Source organism: Anser brachyrhynchus (assembly GCF_964034855.1).
Source record: "Anser brachyrhynchus genome assembly, chromosome: 15".
Taxonomy (NCBI): domain Eukaryota; kingdom Metazoa; phylum Chordata; class Aves; order Anseriformes; family Anatidae; genus Anser; species Anser brachyrhynchus.
In genome coordinates, this window is record NC_137733.1 from 4,792,520 (window position 1) to 4,810,451 (window position 17,932).

Genomic DNA, 17,932 nt, shown 5'->3' on the forward strand with positions numbered 1-17,932 from the left:
GGAACATTCTGAGAAGTTACTTTTTGAGTAACTTAACTATTTCATTCATATTTCGTTTGGTATTTGACAAAGATTTCATTTGGCATTTGACAAAGATGTCTATTGTGACTTGAAGTGTGCTTTCTCAATAAGTGTGTACATCAACCTCTGCAGGATAGCCTCTAGCCTCCTTTAATGCAAAAAGTACTTCTCAAATCAGCCAGTAATTTGAATACTTCACAAGTACTTTCCTAGGAGCCAGAAAAAGGGTTAGGTAGACCAGGCTTGCAGGTGGGCAGGTGCTGACCTTGAGAATGTGGCCTGGCCAGACCCTGTTGACTCAGAGTAGCACCAAATTCCTGACTCCAGTCACTCAAACCTGTTCCTCCTTGCCCTGCCTGCATAAAATGTGTTGGAAACAGTCCGCAGTCACAGCTGTGGTGACTTGAGGCTGCGTTGGCAGGGACTGAAGACAAAGACTGAATGGTGCTGGAGCTGCGACTCTGGTGCTTAGCAGGCTGGAGGTCCCAGGTTAGCTGCAGTGGCTGCATTCACTGAGCTATGCTGTGTTTGGAACACTCTCTGGTTTTCCTTTCTGCTCAGCAACTGTGTATGCAGCCCTATGGAGAGACCAGATGCATTGTACTCCGAGGTTTACTGCAAGAGGGAAGTTGTAATACCTGTAGCTAGCAAAAAGATGTCTGTGATAACTTTTCCTTGTGACACAGAGGAAGGAACCTTGAGATTCGTACAGACCACAGTGAAAATGATGGGACAAAAAATAAAATACTTCTGTAAGCATTATAGAGAGTAGGTTGATCTCCTGTCAGATGTATAAAGTTATCCATGAAATAGCTGCCTGTTTCATGTTTCACATCTATTTTGTCCTGTCCCAGGGGATCCATGTCAAGCCTGGAATCTTGCAACAGCGGGTTTTCCCAGCTGAGTGGAGCCACGACATCTTCCAACCAGTCCCAGAGCAGCTCCCATCTTTCCAGATAGCAAGGACGAGGCTACACCACAAGGAAAAATCACTCAGGGCTTCTTGGCTGCCCCAGAGCTGCTCTGTGCACCAAACCAAAGAGCCTGCAGGGGCTGAGCCGTGAGGCAGTCGTTCGTGTGATCACAGGCAGCAGCTGCTGGACAGCGAGTGACTTCTGGGAGCTGTTCTCGACAAAGACTTAGCACTCAAATGGCAGGTGTAGTACTTCTGTATCAGATGCCTACTTCTCCAGTAGTCTTTTTCATAGATCGTGTTTTTGGATGAATGTCAGTTTGCATGAATCCATGTTACTATGAACTCTAAAGGGCTCTTTCCAATCAGTCCTTTTCCTGTGTGTGGCAGAGGAGACTGATGTTGCCTTATCTGATTGATCTGTAGGACTAGATTATTCACGTGTAGCAAAATTAATCCAGTTTTCTGGGTGCCCAGGGTAGCGCTTACCCATCAGAAAGTAAAGTGGGCATTTCAGGTGCAGGGACTTGAAGCAAACTGTAAATACCTTAATACAAATAGGATATTTTAGAAACTAGTTCCAGGTCAAACCTAAAACCTCTTCCGACCTGACAGGATGCTATTAGGAAATGTGTTGGATTTTTTTAACCCACTGAGACACAAAAATCAAAACTGTTTTCTAGAAAGTATAGGCAGAGAACCTGCCTCAAGTAAGCAGCATCTTTCTTAAAGATAGACTATTTATCCTTCCTCCTCAGGTTTACAAGCAATAATAGGTAGATCTGACCCATCTCATCAAAGTAGATGGGAACTGAATCAAATTATAAAGGGCTAAGAAAAGCAATATTTTATTTCCTGAAGGCACAAAGTTTTATGGCAGTATTAAAGAAGTCTTTATAATGTGAGCTAACTTGAAAACTTCAGAAAAAAAGCATGTATGTATTTAAGCACTTACTGAAACATATTTATTCAAATAATAGCTTATTTTAAGTTAATTTTTAACTTATTTATAATTTGAAAAATGAGTATTTATTAAATCCAGTCACTTTTTTTTAGTGAGACAAACTCCCTTTTAGAAAGGAATAACTGATTGTCTTCACTCCCAAGAATCTTTCTACTTCTAATTTTTGTGACTGCCGGATATTCTTGTGTAAAGGGCTGTATCATACATCGCACTAGGGATAAGGGCTGTGTGTCATCTTTTCCTGCAAGGTCAAGTTAGAGTCCAAAGCTTTTGGGGCTCTACATGGATGTTTCCCAGGATTAAGAAGTGATTATTACATTACGTTTGCGAGTTGTGAGAAGATGGTGCATCTTCATGACATTCATGACATGCCAAAACTACCGTGTTTGTAAATCTCCATTGATTATGCTAGAGAACAGACACACAGAAAAGGTGCTGGCGATTGATTTACCGGGGCAGGTAGCAGAGAAGTTGTGTTTTTGTTTAGGCAGGAAAAAAAAATAGGTGTCAAATACTGAGTTGCACTTAGGCGATATTTGCAATTAGCAGACACGCGGGACTTGTGATGCAGACCGATGTCTGCTCGAGGATCCAGCAGTGCTGTGCGGAGACCCCATCGCTACCAGCTGGAGGTGACTGCTGCACGGATCGCTCAGGCTGGCCTGAACTACATGAGTGTCCAGTTCCAACACTGGGCAACAGTGCAGATGGTTCTGGGGTTGGGGCAGGATTGAAGCACAGCTTGCAGTGGAGGTGTAGTTTCTTTGCCAGCACAGCTATTCAGGTATCCATGGCCATGCTACTCAGTACAATCCTGTCTCTTTTCCCTTCTCACCAAGCTTATATTAAGGTTGATAAATGTGTGCAGGTAAGGAGAACATGTATGTAAAGTAATTCCTTCTAATCCTGCTTCTTTATTTAATTGCTGATTTTGAAGCACCAGGCACTGAAAAAGGAGAAAAGCATCCCAAATAATTGGAACAAAAGATGAAGTTGACGTGCTTATGTAAGTTGCCTTTTTTTTTTTTTTTTTAAAGGAACAGAACTGAGGAAATTAGTCCCCCACCTTGTATCTCAGTGTGAGAGCAGAACAGGTAACTTAGTTATGCAGGCCCTAGGAAAGTTCTGATTTCAGGGAATTCCCCAGTTGTTCTGTAGACTTTACCATTTCTCCCAGGTGATTCAATTTTTGCTTTTTCAGTATACTTGTAGTCTAACACGAAGAGGGAGAAGTACTACCTTTGCTCTGGAAAATCAAGAGTCCTGGAATTAAAATGCATGTGTCTATCCTTAATGTAAAATCCTGCAGAAATAATTAGTTCTGGTGCTAGAAATGCAGTTTCAAACTGGTTCCTAAAGCATCATGAACAAACCCAGCCCTTCCTTCCCTGGGCTGTTCCAGGATTTCATCTTTTTATGGCTTGATTCTTACTTAATTTGGTCACATCCCATGGTGGTAACATTCCTGTTTCTGGTGTTTCCACTGGTTTCCTCTGATTAAGAATCTTTCCCATTGCACTGGGTTCTCGTAATTTTAAAACACGGCGTATGCTGTTCTCCTCCCACCAGTGAAAGGTTTGGGTGCTGAACGCTTGCCGGGGAGGCATCTGGAACTTGGTGCATTCTGGCAGGTCTCTGAATGAGCCAGGAAGAGATGAGGGGCTGGTCCTGCAGAGAGCTCGCTCCTGCTGGCTCTGTGGACACAAGAAATATCTTTTCCTCATTTGGTAGTATTGCTCCTGTCCCACAAGAAATTGCTGCACAAATCTGCTTGGGAAGCAGTTTGTGATCTCTCCCTTGTCAATTTCAAGCAAAATTGCCTGGATTATTTCACTTACCAATTCAATTTACTTAGCTAAAAAATGAAATAATCCAATATGGATTTTTTCCTTTTTTTTCCCCCTGAATGTTGACATAACATCCAGGCTGTAGTTCCCTTCCTTCTGTTATGGCTACTGTGCTGTGTTTTTGTTTTTTAAACTGGCTTTGTGAATTGCAGATACAAGAGAAGCAGAATTTTTCTAAAACTCATTTTTCTTCTAAAAAAAAGAAAGAAAGACAAAAAAAAAAAAACAGCAGGCTTTAGAAAGTAAGACGTTCTGTTTTCTTCACAGCAGTCTCTCGTGAGTTGAGACCAAGAGGAGTTCTGGGTTCTGTTCCCAGTGGCTCCTTGTAAATCTCATGAGCCAGGACCCTGAAAGTGGGCTCCAGGTTTGGGCACTGAGCTGGAGGTGCAGCAAGGACCCCCTGCTCCTCAGCAGCACCCCTGCAGCTGTTCTTCAATGTAGTCGGCTTGGGCTGTGCTCAGGTAATGAGGTGGGTGCTTAACAATTAACTCCTCAGTAAATGAGGGCTTTCCCGTTTCAGATATTCCATACACAGAACATAATGCCTACCTCAGAGAGCTCTTGCCATGTGTAACGTGTGATACAAGATCTCAAGAGAAACGGCGCTGTAGTTGATGTTGGCACACAGTGCTGTGCCATCGTTTACAACTAAATATGGCCATATGTGAAACCTCTATTCTTAGCAATTTCTACAGGCTTGCCCTGCCCTGCTGTTTACTAGCTTCTGTCCCAGTAGGACTAAGGACAGACAGAGCACATAGATAGGCGCACACTAAAGACGGACATCATTGTTTTTCAGGGCAAAGCTGAAATACAGTGACTGAGACATTTTGGCTAAACATTTTGGTGTGTTTCAGGTAGCTCAGTCTTGTGAAAGGACTGCGGGAGACTCTAGTCCGCAGGATGCAAAAGCAGCATTGCTGGCTTCTTTACCACTTTGTGCGTGCCAAGTGTGAGGCTGAAAACTGGCACGCCACATGCTTTTACATTGTCAGCAGGAAGGCACATAGTGCAGGTCCATGTTATTTCATGGCTTCCTGAGCCCTTGCTTTTGGGTGGCAGAGAGTAATCCTGATTGCCCCGAGGAAACTGAGTTACTGCAGTCATTTTGGCTGCACAGGTGTGTTTGCTGCAGTTTCAGACACAGCCTTATTCATGTCAGAATTGTGGCTAGCCAGTTTGGTTGTATCACATTTTTCAATAACGGGGGAAAAATCTGCTTAATAAGAATTTATAAATCCAGATTTAACTAAATAACTGAAATACTGTTGAGTTTTGCATTCTTTGGTCAGCTCTTTATAATAAATGGTACAACCCTCTGGTTCATGCTTTGAGCTTTGGAGAAGGCCTGAATTATTTTTGACATCTTTGGTTCCTTCATTAAAGATTTTGAAAATGCCATAACCTAGTCATCTTAAATCTGTAACACTTAGAGCAGCTCAGAACTGGTAGGGACTGGTGAGCCCAACTTGACCATTCAACTCAGGTGTGAAAGGTGTTGGGTATTGACGCAGTAGCAAATTCCAGCTTGTTACAGGCAGAGAAATCTGGTTTCAAAATGTATTTTACTAGCTCATACTTCTGTAACATCTGAAGTGTTTCTACTGTGAGCCAAACAATGGAAGAAGCTGAGCTATTAGACTCTAAAGACTAAAATTGACATGCATTTGTCAGACTCCTGCATGCTATTAGCTTTAACATTCTTCCAGCACTCGATTGTGATGATTCTTATACCTAATTATTTCTCTTTTGGAAGGCTAAATTGGTATTGTGTGACATGCATTGGCTTTTAATGACATTGACATCCACTTCCAAGCTATTAGCTACATAGAAATTAAATGGGCATTAACATTCTTAGCAAGCAGTGTCTTCCTTTCTCTCCCCTGTACCTGTCTGTTTTTATGTACTGAGGTCCTGATTTTTCTCAGCCAACAAAGAAGCATTCTTGAAGAGCACAGTAGCAAAATGCAGAGTGCTTTGTAATGTGTTACTTGACAACAAATCTGATACTAAAAATGTACTTAGTTATCGTGTTTGTAGGTTCTGGTAGAAGCTGTACATTTCTGTATGTTGGAAATTAAAAAAAAATCTCTAAAGAACACGTCTAATTATTTGATGAAGTTCAACTCTTCAAATCTGAGGTAAATTCTGAAAATTTTAGCACACGTGCTACTCTACTTAAGTACCCACAGAAACAAAGGTAAGTCTTGCTTGTATCCAGTTATTTTTAATTTTTAAATAACTAAAATGTTTTTTAGTTTTTCCTGTAGAACCACCATTTGTTGTTTATGGTTATACCACAAAGTAGGCCAGTACACATAATCCTGCAACATAGATAGATATTGAAAATGAAGAGGGCTTCATGGCTTTGCATGGCCTACTGAGATTAACTGGGAAAGGATCGTTTCTGCCTTCTGCAGCTGAGCATCAAGAATTCCAGTTTCAGGCAATTATTACTAATTGACTTTATTCAAGTGGCAAATTGTCTTCTGTAAATAAAAAAATAATAGAATCTTCAGTTTACAGGTTGATTTGATGCCAGCAGTGGCACAAAAATTACATATTCTTTGCTTGAAGAGATAAAAATAGAGTGCTTAAAAACATCCAGGCTCAGACAGGCTTTAAAAACCCAATTTGCAGCATTAAAGTAGCATGTTAAAGGCTAGTTTCCCCTCACATGGAAGCAAACTCATATTAATTCAGTGTGCAATTACGTGTTCAAATAAAAACATCCAGTTTCCAGCTGAGATGTTCAGGATCTTGGGTTGCTTGAAGTACCGATCACGGTCCCAGCCCCTGCTGGCTGCCATCCCCTGAGGAGGGAAAGGCAGTTCTGGCAGCAAGAAGCAAGGCTGCTGTAGGGACTGTACCGCTGGCCCAGGGCAGCCTGGCGGTAGGAAAGCACACGCTGAACGGGCTGGAGTAGGGTGAGCCCAGTCCACAGCTCAGGAGTGTCTTGCTCGGGCTGCTGCCTCCTCTTCTTCTCCCCAGGTGAGAGCGTGAGACTGTGGTACCTCACTGGCTGGGCCATGCAGCTGAGCAGAGCACGCTGCTCCTGGGAGGTAGGAGAGAACACAGGAATGAGGCTTTTCAACCAGCATTGACTCATGTTGCTACACCATAAGAATCTACTGAAAATTCAGTGCTTGTGAAGCACCTGTTAGACTAGTCCTAGGACCAGGGATTCAGTAAGAAAACGCTCTGGCCCTGCAGTCAGCATAGGGCAGGTAAGAAAGTCAGGTGCAAGAAAGCCACAGCCCTGTCTGTGTGTCAGCCTTTGAGCCTACCACTGGGGCCAGGAAGAAGAATGCCGTGGTTTTACCATGTGCTGCACCTGTTTTAACATTTTAAAACAATTTTTCATTTTTTGATGAAAGTCTGAGCTTAGAAGGGAAGTGCAGACAGTTACAGACCAAATAATCCTTAAGCCTATCTTTATGCTAGAGGCAACATGCATTTCATCTTGCATCTTAAAGATACTTACAGACTACATCACTCTGTGAGAAAGGACCTTTCTGAAGTACCCTTGGCTTTACTTCTGCTGCAGCTGTGGAATTGCCTTGTGTGTGTGGAGGCCAGCCTGCTGCTTGCACCCTGCATCCGCTGATGGCAGCTAGGGACCCCAAACCCCAGATGCAATCCCATTCGCTCCAGCCAGAGCAGCTGGGGAAGGGAGTTCTCAGCAGGACTGGGCGAGAAGCAAGGGTGTTCCTTAAACAAAAGCGTCTTGGGTTTGTCAGCAGTTTTACACTCTAGGTCTAGTCAGTCTGTAACAGTCAGTGCTGACTCGCAGGACGAAATGCAGAGTAACATACCTCTTCTTTTCTCATCTGGGACTCTAAAGGAGTGTCTGAATTTATTCCTGAGTATCTTCAGTCTCACAGGCAGCAGATGTGGAGGTATGACTGGCTTCTCCATTCATCTCCATCAGGGGGTGATAGAGATAATCACCACTTTTACGTTGCCTCTCTGATCTGGCCTTGAGAAAGAAGCCTATGTTTCCCATGGTGCTAATCACAAGAAGCAGAGCCAAGACAGAGGTCATGGAGATCCAGGTTCTTCTATCAGATAAAAGAAAAATCCACATAAGCAACATCTCCTGACCCACCCTCACATGCTCCCCGTGTGCAAGTGATTTCTCAAGGTTTGTACTCTCTTCTCTGTCATCTCAAGCTTATGGTTGTGCTCTCAGGCAGGTGAGAGCAGGCTCTGTGCAAGGCTCTGACAGGCTGCTATGGCAGCCAGAGCTGATGGGTGGTTTTGGCTTTGCCCTCAGTTAGTGCATGACCAAAGTGCCTGCAGAGGGGCTGTAGCTTCAGTAATACTACCAAAGCCGGGCTCTGGTGGTGGGTCTGTCCCGGTCCTTTTGCTGGACATACAGTGCATCAGTGGGAGAGGAAAGGTGGTGGTTTGTGCAAGCTGCTGGGCTTAGCTCATGACCTGTCACCGATGGTGGCTTCAGCTCAGCACTTGTCTTACAACTAGGTTTTGTCGCTTTGCCTCACATTACTCTGTGTGTATATTCGTGACCAGTATTACACACTTACTCTGACAGAGAGAATTTTTCTTTGCTCTTTCCCTTATTCTGGGAAGCCAAACACTGCCCAGCTGGAAAACAAAGAGGGAAGAAAGTTAGTGAGGGGCTAAAATTGCAGTGAACAAGGGTAAGCTTAGCTAAGATAACAGAAACTCAAGCCTGTTGACTAAGCAAACAGAATATTATGTGCCAAAGATGCTCTTCCAACTACTTAAAAAAATAATAATCCACCCCAATGCACTCAGAGGTACCTTTGTTTAGCTGCTCCTGTATTGCCAAATCGTAGGTGATGTTACAGCTGCCCGTCTCTCGGTCGCAGGGACACGCGTGTTCACATGCACAGAGCTGCTGGCAGTTTGGCCCATACCAGCCCATGGGGCATGCTAGGAAATGGATCACAAAGAAGCTGGTTATTATCAGAGCTCTGCGTGCTCAGAACTCACCCAGTCTGTCACCCTGCAGCTCCCCCTTAGCCCCCAGCTCAGTTGTGCCTGTCTCACCAGCTGAGTGCCAGGAAAGAGGGACACACTCGCAGCTGTAAGAGAGGCTCAGCCCCTGCATATAGCTGATGAGGTAGTCATGGTGCCTCTGGCACCACAGCGGGCTCCAGCATTGTTGCTTTCAATGCATTTTTCTCCCTGCCACCGTTGAGCTACTGGCCTGCTCTTTGGCTCATAAGCAAAGGTGGCGGGGGGGAAGTGGCCAATTCCTAAAGGGAAGGAGGTACTTCTGTCTGAGCACAGGCATCCAGCAGGCTCTTTAGTTGTGCTGAATAGTCAGCTTCAAAGCCCCCATGTTTCCTGCAGCCTGACAAAGCTGGTCTACCTCCCCACTGTGCATTCTCCATCAGCCTGGAAGCACTGAACTCAAAGTTAACTGCTGTTATTTTGCTTACTTCTAGGAGGAGGTTTTTGTAAAATAGGGATCAGGCTAGCTGAGTGTTCTTAGGCTGAGAACAAAGCATCACTGAAGTAACTGCGCACGCAAGTTTACACCCACGCTGTAATTAACTTGTCCTGTCAGCAGAGCAGGCTGTTCAGGCAGATAGGCAGGAGCCTCCAGTACTTCAGAAAAATTGCAGTTACACAACCGAGCATGTTGCCAGCTCAGTTATCACCAGCACGTGCACAGCTGGAATTCCAAGGCCAGAAGCCAGAAGGGCCCTTTAGAGCCTTTCACAGTCACTGACTTGGATCACCCGAACCGTGACCTGCGGGCAGGGCCTGGTGCAGCACCTTCAAGGGAAGGGCATGCAGGTATTTGTTTTCTACACACACACACAAAAAAAGCAACACAGCTTTTCTGGGCAGAGACTCGAGGTATCTGCAGTTTTCTAATGATAAAGAAAATGTCTCCTCTCTCCTCTCTGTTCCTTTTCTTTTTAGTCAATTCAGGTGGGACAGGCGAGCCCTTAAGAGCTAGCAGGTTATGCTCCAGCTGTGAAGCTGAGGCCTAATACTGTTCAGCAGAGCTCACACTTAAGATGCCTACGTGAGGTGGCTCGAATATGACAAAAAAAGCCTCTCCCCAGCCCAGGCTGTTTTCCAGAGCAGCCCTTACCGTGCTCACAGCTGGTGCCATAGTATCCAGCTGGGCAGGAGCAGGCTCCGTGCACGGGGTCGCAGGAGCCACCGTTCTGGCATTGGCATTTCTGGGTGCAAGCATCCCCGTAGAAACCGCTTGCACAAGCTGCAGGAGACAAGCAGAGATGGCATCAGGCTTTGTCACAAACACGTGCAGTCTCACCCCATGTTATACCCCAGAGCATTCACTGGCCCAGGATGTTGACGGCTGCTCAGAAAAAAAGTCTGTGCCTTAACCAAGGAGCAGCATGTCTCACCCACGGACCATGACTCCAAGTGGCAGGAAAAGGGCAGTTTGCAAAGGGCTTCACACCAACCCGACCTTGAGAGTCTCAGGCTGCAGTTAAGCTCACACTGACAAAAAAAGAGAGCATGTTGTAGCCTTGCCCTTTGCTACTCCCTCTTGGAAAAGAGTATTGGGAGACCTCCCCCCTGCTGCAGCCAGCCAGCCTACGAGGAAGCAGTTTGGGCTGTCCTCTTGATGACTACAAAGAATTAGAGTGGAGTAGAAATCAGCATTACCTTCACTGCAGTTGCTGCCAACCCAGCCAGCATCACACAGGCATCCAGCTGTGCAAATATACACAAACAGACATTAACAACAACACAGAAATGCTTAGAAATTGCAGGAACTCAAAATTAGGAGCCTCTGCTTCTTGGGGTGGTCTCTCTCTTAACTTGAGATCAGGCTGCCTCTGCCAGGGAACCCACAGACGAGGAATCCTGAACTCACAAAGAGGTCAGGTACAAAAACCCCACCCATTACACCTGCCCCACACAGCACTTCCCAAGACGCCTCCTGCTTGATTGGATTTTGAGTTATTAACTCTGGGTCAGCTATTGGCAACACCTGCACCCAGTGAGCTCTGCCCAGTCATTTCACTGGTTCAAACTGGGCTGTGAGTTAAACCAGGGAGGTACAAAAGAAATGGAAAAACTGGAGTAAGCTGGTATAGAAGAGCAAAAGCTGAGGGTCGTGTGTTACAGCAGTTGCTGGTTTCAAGACCAGTTTAGAGAAGAGCAGCAATTGCACTTGCAAAAACTGTGATGCGGGGTAACTAAGTAGGGGGAAAAAAGGAACCATAAAGGGAGGGGGCAGAACTCAGCTGCATTATTTGTCATGCAGTGTAATACACTGCCCTTTCCAACACCTCATTTACAAAGAAAACCAGGAGCACAAGCCTAGGGGCCAAAAAGGGAATCTGAGAGATGGAGTTTGAAGTGAAGCCCTATTACAGCTCTAGCTTCCAAATCTGAGTCCTAGCTTGGCAGTGCTGCTGTTCCCTAAGGCAGTATGTTCTGACCGCCTCCACCCCTGGAGGGACGGAGAAGAACAGCTTTGTGCACCAGAAGGTACGACCAGGGCTGAGGCACAGAGCCCCTCCTGGCTTGCAAAGAGGGGGATCGGCACCTGCGGCACCAGAAGCCTGGGCACCAAAACACGGGCAGCCTCGGCTGGGAGGGAATCAGCTGCTGCTGGTGGCAAATGGCATCAGCTGCAACCCTTCAGCCCACGATGGGAAAGGACTCTGGCACCGGCCAGGACCACACGCTGTGACACAGAGCGTGGTGCCTCTGCACGTGACACCTGTACTACAGCGAGCTGCACTGCTCTGACCAGGTGAGCGATTCACCCCCGTCCCCCCGAGTGCCACCCAGGGGCACCTCCTGTTGCAGCACAGTGACTCACAGTCCGTGCAGGTGCCGTGCAGGCTGCAGTTGGAAGGGCCGCAGTCCAGCACGTCACAGGCTGGGCCTCTCCAGAAGTCCCCAGCGCAGCGGCACTCCCCTTGCACGCAGTCCCCGTGACCGCTGCAGTCTGCGGGCTCGCAGGCGGGCTCGTGGATGCACATGATGGTCGAGATGCTCCGAGGGCAACGCCACATGTTGTCAAAGGTGCTGGGGACAGAAAATGGGTCCCGTAAGGTGTGCAAGCATTTTGCTGCTCCCAGCCCTACATTAAACCGGTTGGTAACAACCACAGATTTTCATCCCGATTCACACTGACAAAGGAGAATGTCAATAATGCAAAAATATAAAGTTAGATTTGAGTCAGCGTTTTACCGAAGTATTAGCTCCTATTGGACAGGAGTCATTTCAAACACAGAACTACAAAAAAGCAACGTGCAAGTAAAGTCTCCCTGTAAGCAGTCCTTGCTTTCCTAACTTTTGTGTTCAGTATGCCTTTATTAGAACATTATTGCCTTTGATGTAAGGGACATCACTGCAGTAATAGCAACACTTGGCTTTTAGCTGCCAGACGGCAAACAGAATTTTCAATCAATCACTTCATGTTTGCAGTCAGAAACAGCTGCAAACCTAAATCTAACATAAATTATTCTTTAGGTACCCTGACTTGAGGCAGAGCAAGGTCTCCAGGTCAGTGTTTCTCTTCCATAAATAATACGCTGTTGACAGATCTCTGCAAATTTGGGTGAACATGCAACTGCGAATTCTTCAGTCAAGAGCTGCTTTCATACCCAGTTCCTACACGAGGCCACTCCATCGCCTCAAACAGCTTTGCTGCATGTCTGAAAACAGCTAAACTTTAATCCCAGATGACTAAGTGGAAAATACAGGTAGTTACTAATTGCTTTAAATTTAGAGTCACTCTCCCCGAGAACCTGCCACTTGCCTTTACGCTGTGAACTCCGAGCGATGCTAGGACTGACTCCCCAGCAGACCAGAGGGATGGGACTGGGCTCTGCACGCTAACGGGAGCTGCGCAGTTTCCTGTGCAGTCCTGGCACATGCAGCCAGCACCTACCAGTGCTCTGACGGGTAGCTTGCGAGGGTCCCATTTAGGACCAGTGTTGCGGACCCTCCACCATCCAGGTTGATCGCATTGATGATTCCCTGCTGCTTCAGAAAGTCAGCCATTTCCCAGAGGTTGAGCCTACAAAAGCAAACGGTTGTCACTGTTCGTTCACGCCATCCGACTTGGATGGCACTGCTGTGCCAGAAGCTCGGCCCCTCTCCTCAGCAGCTCTCCCATCCCACGTATGCTGACTCGCTGCCTGAAGGCTGCCGTAGCACCCTGTGGCTCTGCCGTTCTAGCACCACAAACCACCAGGCAGTGCCTTCAAATGACCTCTTCAATTCTGCAGGTCTCTGCCTTAGAACACGTTAGTGGCAGCTGCAGAGTCCCTCCAGCTCTAGTGACAGAATTTCAAGACTGAACTTGCACCTCCCCTGAGGGCTCACCCCAGCCCTGGCCTTACCCTCTGGATTCTGTCTGTCCATCCACGTGAACCAAGACCAGCTGCCCTTGGCTGTCGTGTCCAACTGCAGTCCTGGCTGATATCACATTGATGAACTTCTCAAAGGTTCCTGTGCAGGAGAGGAAATAATTCATCCACCAGCTGGCTGACGGGACTGGCTGTTTAGACGCATCTGCCTGCAAAACAGCTCCCAGCAAAGGGCACAGCTAAACTGAAACACAGTGAGAACAGAGCCCAGGTTCCTCTTGTTTATCCGAGCTATCTAGGAATAACATGCCTAGAAGCACTCTTGTCAGGTTTCCGTCTGGCACAGGGACAAAGGAAGGGGACACAGAAGCCCTCAGTTTTCATGTCCTACAGGAGGCACCTGCTTTGAGTTTCTCCGGACAAGCATTAACACCAAACGTGCTACCACTTCACACAGTCCTTAGCAAATCCTCTTCGATAGCACTGAACAGGCCAGCACAGCCCCGCCTTGCAGAGTGCCGCACTCGTACCGCACCTGCCACACACTTGGGTAAAGCAGCGCAGAAAAAATGTTGCCCTCGTAAGTGAGTAGCAAATACTGCAACCAGACAACAGTTCCCCGAGCTCCCACCACCTTCCAACAGCCTCACCAGGACAATCTCTGCCCAGGCTGAAGCTTTACGGTATTTACCTGTGGATTGAGTTTCATCACACTCAGCCGTCTGACTCTGACCGACGTACACTTCCCCGTCTCTCAGGAGCCAAACCACTCCGCTCACAAGCTGAACAAAAGGGTTTGCTTGGTCCAGAACATCTTCCTCGGACAGGTAACTAGGAAAGAGAGCAGGAGGAGTTAGCCCCAGTCACGGCAGTGTCACGTAAAAGCTGCTTCTGCTGCTGCCAGAGGGCTCCGGAGGCAGAGAAAGGGAAAAGGCGGCTGAGTGGATGTTAGCTACGTTCAAAACGAGCAGCCAAGCAGTGCAAAGCGTCCCTTCGGCAGCTCTCTAGTGGTACAAAGCCACCGTCAGTGACCTGACTGCCCCAGGCCGCTGCGCACAACACAGCTCCTGCCACCAACGTGGTCAGCAGACCCGAGGCAGGATAACAAGGGCAGAAAGCATCCGGCAGAACACGAGGGCAGAGCCATTGGCAAGTCCCCAGGGGTCTGCGGGAGCACCCCTAACAGCTCGCTGCCTGTCGGCTTCCGTTCTGCGCAACACTGACACCGGACAGCTTTAGAAGGGGTTTTCAGAAACAGCACCCAGCTGCCTGCAGCGGCACTGGGGGATGCTACCTGCCCCCTGCATCTGGGAAAGATTCCTTTGCTCTTCCAGGCAGCAAAACCTTCCACCGAACAGTCAGGCAGCAGGAAGGACTGCTCGGCTACCACTGCCGTGCTCAGGCAACTCATGTCACTGGGATGCTTCCCAAGGGACAGTCTTCTCTCAAAAATTAGGGTGCTGAGCCACACCTGGTTCATCAAAATCTGACGCTGGTTGGTGTTTGCAGCCCGGAGGACAGCTGCAAAGGCTTGAGCTGAGCAGCTGTACTTTCATTGTAAGCTCCGACAGCTTTTGATTTAAAACTAATTGCTGCACATGTCCCAGACATGTCCTATGGGAGCTGGACGCTTACCTTTTAGTGTTTTAGTGTGCATGACTGTAGCCGAATAAAGCATCCCGTTTTGTAAAAAAGTGAAACTGAAAATACCTGAATAGAAAACATGCAGAAAGAAATCCCTTCAGTGCTAGGAAGTGAATCCAAAAGGAACACAGCTGATCGAACTGCACGCCACCACGAGCATGGGCTAGCCAACCGTCGGCTTTTAAAGCCTGCGGTTACCTAACCCCAGTCTAAGTGGTGGAGGTAACGTCTCTGTTAGGCTGGGGGTTACAGCGTGCCCAGCGCACTGTCCTGCCGATCACAGCACGGTGTGAGAGGGTCAGGTGGGGACTACTTCCCACTGCCCTGACAGTCCAAATTACTCATACCACAACTATCCCTAGCGTCGCATTTTGGAAACTGCGAAGACAGTGGAGCAGACAGCTCACACACACAAGTCTCGCTCTCAGGAGCCACGAGATGCCGCAGCTCGTGCAGTGGGGAGCTGTAAGCTCCCTGAGAGCAGCACGCGTGGGCAGATGCAGGGACACCACAGGGTGCAGCTGCAGCACCAACCAGCCCCGGCACAGCGGGCACCTGGATTCACTCTGAGCTGCGGAGGGAGAACGCAACGCTCCAGTCTCAGGCTGTGGGGACACCGGGTGCCTCTCCCTGTCCTGGCGTGGACTGGTTGAGAAGCTGTGCTGCCAGGACAAGGAGCTACAGGAGGAGGTCAGCACACTGCACAGCAGCTGGGATGATAAAAGAGAGATGGACAGACAACAACCTGCAGAAACTGAAGCCTCGATGCCACTAGGAGCACCCAGAATCTGCTCACCGGGCTGGCAAACCCTGCGCTGATGAAGGCTGGAAGACTCAGCGCTGGCACCAGGAGGGAGCGAGCTCTTCCTCCTCCCACAGATCTGCACCTACGGAGCAGGGTCAGCGCCCTACAGCAGGAGAGGGGCTGGGAGCTCTGTGAAGCCAAGCCTAAGTGGTAGCACAGCTGCTACTGGCAACAGGAATGTGGCTTTTACAACAACAGAACCCTCTCTGAGCACTGACAGGCAGAGATGGCATCCAGCTGACCAAGTGAGGCAACAGTTGCTTTTGTAAAGAGGCTGGCCAGCCTGGTGAGGAGAGCCTTAAACCAGGAACGATGCCGCGAGATGATAGCCCAATCAAGTGAGGAAGTGATAGATCAGGTTGGCAATGGCTGCAGGCTGACATGGACAAAAGACTTTATAACAACAACAACAACAAAAGCCTGAAGGGGATCTAAACCATATACACACAAAGAAGGAAGTGCCCAGAGGACTCACATGGGAAGTTTTCACCCCTTTCCTGGGGAATCAGAACGGGTGCCTATGTGAAACTGCTAAATGCACAAAATGGGGAATTAGAGGCCAGTGCAGCTGCAGGGCTCTAACTTCATTGGGATCATGGAGACTGTGGGATAGCGTGACTGGAACGCTGGATACCGGCTTCTCAGGATAAGACTGAACCCAGGGAAGGCAGCAGAAGTGGGGCGCAGCAACCCTTCACGGGAGAGAGCAGCAGGAACGCCTGGAGCTCTGCCTAGGCACCGAGCACAAGCTAGCAGAGACCTTAGGGTGAGACCTTACAGGTTAGGATTAGAGCACCAGCAGAGTGACAGGGGTGATGTCGCGGTGGGTGCCCGCCTCATCCTGCCCGATCAGCAAATGGTGGATGAGGCCTTCTTCAGACTACTGGGAGAAGCTTCGTGTTCACAGGCCCTGGTGCTCATATGGGACTTTAACTACCCTGGTACCTGCAGGAAGGGCAACGCAGCGGAATACAGGCAGTCCACGAGACGTCAGGATTTCCACTGAACAATAAGACACATTTTTACTGTGAAGAGTAGTCACACACAGGAACAGGTTTGTCCCCATCGTTGGATATGTCCCAAACCCCACTGGACGCAGCCCCGAGCAAGCTGCAGGAGCTGACCCTGCTCCAAGCAGGGTGCTGGGTGCGGCACCTCCAGGGCTCCCCCCCAGCCCAGCGGTTCCATGCCGCAGCCAGGGCAGTTGCACTCTGCCGCTGTCTCCTCTGCAGGGAGGACGGAGCCCTCTCCCCTTCTGCCATCACCAAGTGTGCCAAGCTGGGAGAGGAGGTGAGGAACCCCAAGCAGCTAGAGGGCATCAGAGTGACTCACCCAGCTTATCTTAGGAGAGGAAGCCAACGGGTTCAACGGGAGCTCAGTGGGTTCCAGGTAGGACATCCCTACCTTCAGAGAGCACAGCACCATCATGATTTCCCGTTCTGTGATAACGCTCTAACCATGAGAGGCCACGGAGGCAGTGCCTGGGCAGTGCTTCCCGCCCGAGCGATCCCTACCAGCCTGCAGGCCGCCAGCCACCCCCCGTTCTCACCCGAACACCATGGTGCCGTCCTTCCGGATGCCGAACTGGGCGTTCTGCAGGCCGCGGGCGTTCCTCACCAGCCTCCCATCGCTCACGACGTTCCCCAGGCACTCGCCCGTCTCCATGTCGAAGTAGCCGCCGTTCTGGGCCACCAGGCACTTGCCCAGCCTCGCCGTCTCCTCCACGGGGGCTCTGCGGCGAGCCCGGCAGCCGCCCGCGCCGCCGGGCTCCAGCACGGAGAGGGTCCTGCGGGGGTTCCTCACGAAGGTGAAGTGGCCGTAGACCACCCTGCGGCCGTCGCCCACCGAGGGGACGTAGGAGACGAAGGTCCTGGTGGTGGCCAGGGGCAGGCCCGTGCTGCCGTCGCCGGGCCATGCCTCGTGCGTCACGTTGCCGTGCTGCAGGGGCTGGCAGTCCCGCACGTCGCGGTGGTGGTGCCGAGGGCCGTGCCGGCCGGGGGGGTACGGCTGCAGCAGGCGGGGGCCGGGGGCAGCCCTGCAACGACAGCACCGGGGCGTTACGGGGCGCACGGCGCTGGAGCCGAGGCTCCGCCGCTTCCCCCTCCTCCTCCTCCTCCCGGCCCCGGAGCGCAGCGGGGCCGCCACTCACCCGGCGCCGAGCGCCGCCTGCAGCCAGCCCAGCGCCGCCAGCGCCGCCGCCGCCAGCGCCCGGCCCAGCGCCCGCCGCCGCCCGCGATCCCCGCCCGCGGCCCCCGCCGCCACGGCGGCCGCCATCTTCGGGGGGCGCTCGGCGGCAGCGCGGCCCCTGGCGGCCGGAGGCCCCGCGGCCGGCCCCGGGGACGGCGGTGCCGCGGGAGGGCGGCCGCGAGCCCCGGCTCTGCGGCGGGGTGGGAAGGGGCAGAAATGCCGCGGGAGAAGCCGAGGGGGGGT

At 49.8% G+C, this 17,932-nt stretch overlaps 2 protein-coding genes across 6 annotated transcripts in view; one reads left to right on the forward strand and one right to left on the reverse strand.

Moving 5' to 3' along the window:
• The window catches only part of SEC14L5 (SEC14 like lipid binding 5), a 39,885-nt gene extending 34,044 nt beyond the window's left edge, over window positions 1–5,841 (forward strand). For 4 of the 5 annotated variants that reach the window (XM_080557160.1, XM_080557159.1, XM_080557158.1 and 1 more), the window contains one exon: window positions 876–5,841. In XM_080557160.1, coding sequence (XP_080413286.1) covers window positions 876–981 — 106 coding nt within the window. In that variant the 3' untranslated portion in view covers window positions 982–5,841. The remainder of the gene's footprint in view (window positions 1–875) is intronic. The other variant, XR_013939787.1, reaches the window with a different exon arrangement.
• Window positions 5,842–6,198: 357 nt separating this feature from the next.
• On the reverse strand, window positions 6,199–17,805 carry NAGPA (N-acetylglucosamine-1-phosphodiester alpha-N-acetylglucosaminidase). The gene is made up of 12 exons (XM_080557161.1): window positions 17,652–17,805; window positions 17,052–17,537; window positions 13,745–13,884; window positions 13,087–13,195; window positions 12,633–12,761; window positions 11,556–11,764; window positions 10,388–10,435; window positions 9,843–9,971; window positions 8,534–8,665; window positions 8,293–8,353; window positions 7,561–7,806; window positions 6,199–6,800 (listed from the first exon to the last, which is right to left on the reverse strand). The coding sequence occupies exons 1-11, from the start codon at window positions 17,774–17,776 to the stop codon at window positions 7,602–7,604; spliced, it is 1,773 nt and encodes a 590-aa protein (XP_080413287.1). The 5' UTR covers window positions 17,777–17,805; the 3' UTR covers window positions 6,199–6,800; window positions 7,561–7,601.
• Between the last annotated feature and the right edge of the window lie 127 nt (window positions 17,806–17,932).

What these genes read in the sequence shown, in the direction of transcription:
- NAGPA (XM_080557161.1), bottom strand. Translation starts at nt 17,776, where the DNA reads ATGGCGGCCGCCGTGGCGGCGGGGGCCGCGGGCGGGGATCGCGGGCGG. An exon ending in CAGGCGGCGCTCGGCGCCGG is followed by an intron (nt 17,538 to 17,651) that starts GTGAGTGGCGGC and finishes CTGTCGTTGCAG; the next exon opens with GGCTGCCCCCGGCCCCCGCC. An exon ending in GGACAGACAGAATCCAGAGG is followed by an intron (nt 12,762 to 13,086) that starts GTAAGGCCAGGG and finishes TTGCTTTTGTAG; the next exon opens with GCTCAACCTCTGGGAAATGG.